Source organism: Balaenoptera ricei, chromosome 11 (assembly GCF_028023285.1).
Source record: "Balaenoptera ricei isolate mBalRic1 chromosome 11, mBalRic1.hap2, whole genome shotgun sequence".
Taxonomy (NCBI): domain Eukaryota; kingdom Metazoa; phylum Chordata; class Mammalia; order Artiodactyla; family Balaenopteridae; genus Balaenoptera; species Balaenoptera ricei.
In genome coordinates, this window is record NC_082649.1 from 68,387,384 (window position 1) to 68,396,621 (window position 9,238).

General features: G+C 55.7%; 1 protein-coding gene across 1 annotated transcript; it reads right to left on the reverse strand.

Moving 5' to 3' along the window:
* Window positions 1-272: 272 nt before the first annotated feature.
* CDHR4 (cadherin related family member 4) lies at window positions 273-7,374 on the reverse strand. Its single transcript, XM_059939665.1, has 19 exons — window positions 7,326-7,374; window positions 6,789-6,973; window positions 6,502-6,664; window positions 6,340-6,422; window positions 5,721-5,831; window positions 4,979-5,082; window positions 4,648-4,784; window positions 4,184-4,367; window positions 3,934-4,087; window positions 3,594-3,687; window positions 3,115-3,318; window positions 2,895-3,034; window positions 2,510-2,660; window positions 2,209-2,429; window positions 1,825-1,967; window positions 1,280-1,336; window positions 1,091-1,178; window positions 834-861; window positions 273-328 (listed from the first exon to the last, which is right to left on the reverse strand). Exons 1-19 carry the CDS (start codon window positions 7,372-7,374, stop codon window positions 273-275), a joined length of 2,352 nt encoding a protein of 783 aa, XP_059795648.1.
* Window positions 7,375-9,238: the final 1,864 nt, after the last annotated feature.

Consider the following 9,238-nt stretch of genomic DNA (forward strand, 5'->3'; position numbering starts at 1 on the left):
CAGTCACTGGCAAGGATAACAGCTTCTTACATGTCAGAGCATTGTACAATGCCTTCTTAAAAGAAAAATAACCTTACTACTCCCACAATGTTCCCACAAGACAGGGCATTCTCCAAGTGAGAACAAGGAAGCACAGATCTCAGAGCTTCTCCCACATGTAGGTTACAAGGCTAGGACTCTTTTGTTTGTAATTTTGTTTATTATTGAATCAACTTGAAAACACATAATCATGTGAAGAAGAAATTCCACAAATACGATGCAGCTTCTTGGCCTCAGAGCCAGCGCCGGGCTCCTGTGTGCGTGTTGAACAGGTAATCTCTGCCTGTACCTGAGCTCAGATGGTCAGGGGAGAGGGAGGGTACTGCTGGCTTCAGCAGAACTGCCTCCCTCCCCTAAGGGCAGGGAAAGGTATTCCAGGACCCTTGGTGTGACCCCCTCCCTTCTGCTTGATCCAGCTTGTCCCCTCCCTCCTTTCTCAGCACATCATTTGAGGTCTGGCTCAAATGCACAGGAAGCATCCATGGTTCCCCAAAACTGGACACCAGCTCCCCTAAGCCCAGTGCCAGATTACTCTGCTATAATTCATGGTGACAGTGGAGCATTTGGGGGCCTCTTCCCTCACCACCTTCCCCCCTTTCCCCCATGGGCAGGAACTAGATCAGGTTTCCCAGGTGATTGGCAAACACTGGCTGAGGGGTGAGTGGGGGTGAGAAGAGACCCCATTCAGGGAAACAGTAGATAGTGGATGCCTGGTGGGAGGCAGAGATATTGAAATGGGGTATGGAAAGAAAGTGGGCCCAAGTAGAGAATGGTTTGGAAAGAGCGGGACTCACGGGGGTCCTGTGCTCTGCCATCAAAATGCTGCTGAGGTGAAGAATGAGAGGGTGCAATGAGTTGAACCCTGCCCATGGGGAGCAGGTGGAGGCCTGCCCCCAGAAGGGTCAGGAGCCCACCTGCCTCCTCCATGCTGATGTTGCTGGTATGGGCCCTCCCACAGGGACAGCCATCCATGGGAAAGGGGGCAGGCTTGGCAGGGGAGCACTCTGAAGCAGCCTCAGTGCCCACTGCACAGGATGGTAGGTTGACATACCAGGCTCATGACACTGCTGGGTGCCTGGGGTGTCTCCATCCTCGGTGCCTCCATGAACCTCTCAACGGACCCCTCAGTTCCCTGGATACTGGGGCAAAGTAGGAGCTGGAGTACAGGATAGGGCTCTGGGCCCCAGCCTGAGTTTAAGAGATGGACTTCCAGGCATAGAGGTATGCAAAGGAGGCTTACCTGTTTAGCAGTAGAGCCTGGGTTGATTTACTTGGTGCCTGTAGCACCTGGGCCAACCTAAAATGCCAGGAGGAGGGACCAAGCAGTGAGAGCAGAAGACCTGCTGGCTCCAGAAACCAGCACCATTCATCTGCCCCTTTTATTGGGGATAGGCTATGTCTGTATGCAGTGCCCACATTGTTACTCCCACCTACCCCTGGGTTCAGTCCTGTGCTCACAAGAAACTCAGAGTCTTAGGGGAAGGTCAGGTTTCAAATGGAGGGCAGGGGTCAGAAATAGGGGTAAATGCCCAGTGCATGACAGACTCAGATTCTAAAGCCCTGGGCCTCGTCTCATTCCAAGACTGGGTTCTGCCAGCGATGGAGACAACTTTCTCCCAGTGTATCTCTGCCTCTAACCTGATGACCACTGGAAGGAGGGCAGTCCTCCTGAATATCAGTTTGTCTGCTCATCAACTTGGGCAATCTTGGGTAAAACCAGCTATCACAGATGCGATCCATTAGTGGGCTGGGGGGAGGCAGTCAGTACAGGGATAGCAACCCTACCCCCGCAGGAGCCTGCTGAGGAGCCGGCCCAGAGCCAAGAGGAGAAGCGCACTGGTCACTGTCAGCACCACCACAAACCAGGGCTCCGGCTGCCAGAAAGCCTCCGTGTCTGTCACAAGCAGGGGTGTCATCATTGAAGTCACCTGAAATGGGGCCACAGCTTCACCACTGCCCTGCCAAAATGCCCTGATCATCCAGCCTTCAAAACCCTCCAAGGGCTGGGCCACCCCACACCCCAGATTTCTCTTCTGTATTGCCAGGCTCTTTGCACTCAGCAGTTCCCTCCGAAATGCCTTCCCCCACTGTTCCACCTGGAAAACTAGATCCCTGCATCCTCCAAGATCCTTTCTTCCCACCCACCAAGGGCCTGAGGACCCCCCTCACTGTGGCTCTGTGGGTGCTGGTGGCCACTGTGCTGGCCCTCCAGGGAACTAGATGCACAATGACAGTGGCTGTGGTGCTGAGGTGGGGGGTGGAGGGACCTGCATCGGCCACACGGATCAATAGCTCATAAGTATGGGGCTGCTCTGGCCAGGAGGGCCCCAACATGAGGTCGTTGTGCACCAGGACAGCTCCTTGCAGGCTGAATTGGCTCCGACTATTCCCTGAAAACAGAGTGGCAGAAGAAGGGGACCATTGCTGGCCTGCCTCTCCCCCACAGCCCAGTGGTCCCCTTGGCCCTCACCTCCCACAATGCTGTAGGAGAAAGCCAGGCGCTGTGGCTCTTGGGGCACCTGACATGACACCCTGGTCACCTCCATGCTGCGGCCCAGGTGAGTGTGGATGGTGAGCTCCTGAAATGGGGGCTCACACTCGGGGGCATGGTCGTTCACATCCTGCAGGCAGATAGTCAGATCACCCACTCCCAAACCCCCAGGCCAGCCCCTCAGCCTCCTCCCACCACAGCCAGAACCTCGGTAACAGGCAACAGGTTCCAAAGCTTTCCACAATGAGGCCCCACCCCTCTCCAGCCAACCAGCGGAGGAACCTGAGGCAGAGTGGAAAAGCAGAAGGCCAGAGGGAGATACGAACTCTTTTCAATTCTTTCCAAGGCTTCGGGGCTCAATTACCTCCACCTCAATGGTAATGGTGCAAGAGCCTGAGCGGTGGCAGGTGGGGTCCTGGTCTTGGCTATGGTCAGTCAGCAGGACAGTGAGCCTGTGCAACTTCTGCAGCTCATAGTCCAAAGGCCCCAGGAGGCGAACCTCCCCTAGAAGGGGTGGCCACTGCCTCAGCTTGCAGAGTCAACTCTGGCTTCGCCCCTCCATCCCAGCCCTGGGGTGGGAGTACCGCTGAGACGGTCCACAGCAAAAGTGGCAGACCCGCCATGGGTGGAGTACTCAATGCTGTCGTGCGGGTAATCCATGTCCTTGCCCACCACAGAGCCCAGAAGAGCGTGGGGCCCTGCATCCTCACGAACCCGGAATGTGCGTGGGACACAGGCTGGGGAGAACTCGTTGACAGGTGTCACCATCACCAGTACTGGCACCTCAGCTGGAAGCCATTTGGCAGTCAGGGAGCTGGCCTGGGTTGCCCAGCCCTGCCCTGGCAGCTTAAGGAGGTAGAGGCTCTGGAAGGAGGAAGGGCAATAGCCCTCCCCTGCCAAGGAGTCTCAGAGAGGAGAAATGTGCCTCTGCCAGGGGTCTTTGGTGGAGACAACCCTGCCCTATTGGTTTCCGAGGGAGGAGAGATGACCTCATCCTGAGGATAGGAAGAAGGGTATAGAAGAACCCGGTCCTGAATGTCCAGGCCTGGGCATGGTCACTCACTGGTCATCAGAGGCTGACCACTATCAAGCACCAGGATGGAAGCTGCATGATGAAAGCAGGCTCCAGGAGTGTCACAGTCCAGTGTGGCATTCACCTAGCCAGAGGGGCCAGAGGGTGACGCCCAGCCAAGGCCTGGGAGAGCCTTGAGCCACGCTGGGCTGCCTCAGGCCAGGTTACTCACAGATAGCCTACCCTGACCCTCCGTTTTCCAGACTGTGAAGCAGGTTGGCTCCACCACCATCTCCTTCACCCTCATGGTCTCGGCTCCCGCAGACCATTGGCCCACCCCCCTTCCCATCCAAGCACTCTGCACATGGGTCTGGGGTCGGGGACTGGGCACCTCCAGGACTCTGTCTTGAAGGCAGAGGCTGGCTGCGCCAGCAGGGCTGTGGAACAGCAGCTGGTAGTCCAGGGTGGAGCCAGGAGAGTCCGGGTCAGTGCAAGTGAAGGTATTCAGCACGGTGCCCACAGGCGTGGTCTCGGGGATTTGAGTCCTGGGAGCAGAGGGCAGGGCGGCAGGGCGGGAGCTGGGGCTGGGCGGCGAACCATGGCTCTACCCAATAGCCAAGGTAAGGCTCCCATATACTCACACCAGCAGCGCTGGTGTGCAGCGCGGGGGCCAGCGGTTGACCGACTGCACGTCCACCCTGAAATCAAGCTCGGCGCTGGCCCACGGCCGGAGCCGCTCAAAGGCCTTCACCCGCAGCCTAGTGACCGCGGCGTCTGGGGCTTGCGCCAGCTCCAGGGGCGAGGTTGTCCGGACCACTCCGTCGACTAGGCGGGTTGGGAGGGCGGGGGACGCAGAGTTCGGCCCCGCCCCCAGCTCAGTCCAGTTCCCACCCTCCCACGGATCCGCCGGCGGGGGAGGGCGCAGAGACTGACCACTTGGCCACCTCCTCCAAGGCTCGCTTCTAACTTCGGGCCCCCAAACGCGACCTCGCCCCAGTTTCTGCCTCGGCACCAGGCTCGTTTCTCAAGAGAGCGAGGAGGTAGTGCGGGTCGCTTCTAGACCAGCCGCAGAGGCATCCCCTTACCCGCCCTCCATGCCCCTCACCGCGTCCGATGGAGAAGAGCCGGCAGGGCACTGGGGAGAGGATTTCGTAGCGCACATTGAAGCCCCGGGCCTGGACCTGAACCACCTTACTTCCGGGGACCAGGTTCTCCGGGATGGTGATATTCTGGGCTCGCTGCCTGGACCAAAATGGGGGCACTGGCTCCTACTTTCTCCCGCCACCCTGGCGGGGTCTGCGGACCCCTCCCCTGGGTCTTCCGTGGTACAGGAGCCAGCTGGGGATGCTCCAGCAGCCCCACACCTTAACCCTACTCCTAATTCCCTGGGGCTAGGTCCTGCCTTCCCCACTGTTCCCAGGGTAGGGGAGCCTTACAGGAAGGAGACCTGGCTGGAGGGAGCAGGCAAAACTTTCACTGTCAGCATCCCACAGCAGCTTCGGCCTTGTCCAAAGGTCACCAGGATCTGAAGCTGGAAGACCTGCGGTGCACACAAAACAAGAAGGGAACCACGGTGTGTGTCTACCTGTATATCTGTGCCCAGTCGTCCCTTCAAATAGGCAGCGCCACCTCAGGACCTCCACAAGGAACCCCGACACTCACTCCTCCCTATGACCTGTCACTCTGTTGACAGATATTCCTTTGTGTCTCACTCTTCTGGGTCATAAGTCCTTCTCTTAGGATGCATACAGCCCTCAAAAGAGTAATATCTGAATCATTCACAATGTGAATTATCATCTTAGAGTTGCTAAGAGTCAGTCACTAAGACATGGAAGTTTTAAAGAAGGAACTTCTCTAACCTCCTCCAGACTACACTAGGCACTGTACCCAGAGCTTTCACTTCCTGTGTGACTTCTCAGAACTTTCTCCTTTCTGTAAGGGGCACCATGGGCTCCTGGAGCCAGGGATCCCTCTTCTTTCTAGAACTCCAGAGCCCAGCACAGAATCAGGCCAAGGTGGGAGTACAGCCAGCATGGGGCAGCAGGTACAGGTGTGGGCTATGTCTGGAAAAGGCAGCATGATTCAGGAGGTCAGGAACAAACAAACCTCCAGGAGGTAGTGGCTCTGCCCATTTTATGCCCAATTCACGGATATCTCCAGGTCCCAAGTCATGCTCACCTTTTGAGCCTGGCCTTTGAGGCCCTGGGATGGCGCCTGCAGCCAACCCTGCCCATTGATAGAGAAAGGTCCAGGGAAGTATGGCGGATCCTGGGCACTGGTGATGCTCATCTGACAGGACAAAGATGCTGGAGGCCCCTTCCCCAACCCTCCGTGCCCCAAACATCCCTGTCAAAGTCCCCCAACAACCCAGCAGGTACCTGCCCACTCTCAACTCTCCCATACCCTGCCACTGCCACTCTAGCCTGGGCTCCCCCCAGCCCTGATCCTCAATCCTCTCTGCTTTTAAACTAATTATTTCGTTTTTAAACTAGATTTCTTTTGGGGATGGCAAAAATTATACAGAAATTTCATGGAGAATTCAGAACACACAGAAGAACTTTAAAGAAGAACTCAGCCCCTGAGATGTCCCTATGGGAACAACCATAGTCATTGTGGGGTGGGCAGCCCTCAGTGGCTCTCTCCAAGAATATGCATCATTGCTGAGGCTCAGCTGTAGACTAAAGAATCCTTCTGCAGGCTATGCTTGGCCAGACAGGGGCTGGGCTTGGTCTCTCCATCTCCCCCCGACCCTCCATCCTACCCCCCACCACAACCACTGCCCATGTGCAGGGCTCACCTGGGCTCCCTGGCCTGGGAGCAGCAGAGTGTACAGCCGGGTCCCAGGTGTGACAGTTTCTGGCACCTGAATGATTTCCCCAGCTGGCCAGAGGGGAGGTCATTGGGGGTTCTGTTCAGGTTATGCCTGCCCACACTCCCTGTCTGCTGTCCCTGGCCTCACCTGGGCTGGCAAATCGACCAGCACACTGGATACGACCAGGGTCCCGCTGCACATCCACAGAGAGTGGTCCCTCCATCACATGGTTGCCACATGTGAACCGCAGCTGCAGCTCATAGTGGTTCACTGTCAGGGCATCCAGCCGGGCCGAGCTGCTCAAGGTCATCTGTGGCAGGTGGGCAGTGCCATGTGGGGCCTAGGATCTCCATACCCCTATGCCACCTCTGGCTTTGTGAATTTAGGGCCTGTCCTTGTTCCCCCATGGTCCCCAGTTGTGCCCATGACCCTACCTTGCCCACATAGATCCCCTGCCATCTAGTTAGGCTAGGTGGGTTGAAGAAGGTGGTGGGTGGCTGCACATGGAGCAACTCCAGGGTGGGTGTGTGTGAAGAGCAGTTGAAGGAGAAAGACTGAAGGATGGTGCCAGGTCCCTGGCTCTCAGAGACATTTATGAACCAGGGCAGGCAGTGGAGGTCTGTGAGGAAGAGACGATTCAGGCTGGAGGCCCCCATTCTCATGGAACCATATACACAATCAGAGTCCCTCCTTTCTGCCTTAGGGCCTGGCCACATCCTGGAGACAAGCAGCCAAAGTCCTTCCTTGTCCCCCACATCCAGCCATGGGTCAGCTCATTTCACAGACTGGGAGTGAGAACTTGGTCGAGGAAGCAGCCAAGATAAGGAATGAGGGTCGGGGATACAGATCTTTGCCCTTTCCTGGCTCCCCCCAGCCCCTGTCCTCCATGGTAGCTTATCTGAGAGGGATCAGGACTCCACTGTGGAGTCAGGGGGTGAGAACTGGAGTTCCCCCACCCGCCAGCTCCTCACCAGAGACAACCAGAGCAAGAAGAAGCACCAGGGGCCTGAGCAGCACCATAGTGGCCTGAAGATACAGACAGCAGAGGAGACTACAGAAAACCAGAAGTGATTGTCAGGCCCACCCCGTTGCCAGGTCAGTTGCTCAAACAAAGCTGGGCCTCCAAGATTCTAGCCCTGCCCAGCCCTGGTGACTGAGCTCTAGACTCTACAGTCATCAAGAGGCCTGGAAAACTCCATTTTTTCCACTGCTCCCAATGAATTCCCCTATTTATTACTAGAATTCAAAGGAGATGTGAGGGGAGAAGGATCAAGCTTCAGATAGGGAAACTGAGGCTCAAGGAAGTCTTGGTCATGCAGTTCTTGGAGACAGAGCAAGCACAGAACCCAGGAAAACTGGGCCCATGACCTGCTACCCCACAGAGTCTGAACTCCAGCTGCCCACTCCCATTAGAACATTATCTGCCTAGGGACTTCCCTGGTCGTTCAGCGGTTAAGAATCCACCTGCCAATGCAGGGGACACAGGTTCGATCCCTGGTCTGGGAAGATCCCACATGCCACGGAGCAACTAAGCCCGTGCACCACAACTACTGAGCCTGCGCTCTAGAGCCCATGAGCCACAACTACTGAGCCTGCATGCCACAACTACTGAAGCCCGCGCGCCTAGAGCCCGTGCTCCACAACAAGAGAAGCCACCGCAAAGCCTGTGCACTGCAACAAAGAGTAGCCCCCGCTCACCGCAGCAATGAAGACCCAACACAGCCAAAAAAAAAAAAAGAAAAAAAAAGAACATTATCTGCCTATAAAACCTGAGCCCAACCATCAACAAAATCTCTCAAAACCTGTGTACATTCAACAAACAAAAGGTATCCTTGGTGATAGAAATAAAAATTGTGGTTACTTTTGGGGATATCAACTGGAGGGGACAAAAAGTGGCCTCCTGGAGTGGCTGGTGATATTCTATATCTTGATCTGGGTGACAGTTGTACAGGTGTCTACAGATTTTAACATTTATAGTGCTGTACCTTTGAGAGTTGTCTGTTCACTTTATTTACATTATATGGCAGTGTTTAAAAGGTTGTCTACACATGCCCTCTCCAGTTCTTCACCTCTCACTCTCTTTTCTACCCACTATAGTTGAGCTTGTCCCTCTCTCCATAAAAATGCCCTCGTTGGGGTCCTCAGAGACCTGCAAACTGCAGTTTATTCTCTACTCTCACCTCCTCGGCAGCATTTGATGCTTGCTCCCCTTGGCTCCTAAGTGCCCACACTCTCTCAGCTTCCTCCCACCTCTCTGGCTGCTCCTGCTCAGTTCCTCTGCTGGTTCTGCTTCATCTTCCCTACCTCCACCCAGTGGAGTGTTCCAGGGCTCAGTCCTGACTGCTGCCATCCTCTGTCCACCTTCCGCCTCACATCCAGGCACATGGCCTTAAACACCAGCCACTCAGATTGGTTCAAGATGGTGGAGTTGAAGGACGTGCACTCACTCCCTCTTGCGAGAGCACCAGAATCACAACTAACTGCTGAACAATCATCGACAGGAAGACACTGGAACTCACCAAAAAAGATACCCCACATCCAAAGACAAAGGAGAAGCCTCAGTGAGACAGTACGAGGGGCGCGATCACAATAAAATCAAATCCCATAACTGCAGGGTGGGTGACTCAAAAATGGGAAAACACTTATACCACAGGAGTCCACCCACTGGAGTGAACGTTCTGAGCCCCACGTCAGGCTTCCCGACCTGGGGGTCCGGCAACAGGAGGAGGAATTCCTAGAGAATCAGACTTTGAAGGCTAGAGGGATTTGATTGCAGGACTTCGGCAGGACTGGGGGAAACAGAGACTCCACTCTTGGAGGGCACACACAAAGTAGTGTGCACATCGGGACCCAGGGGAAGGAGCAGTGACCCCATAGGAGACTG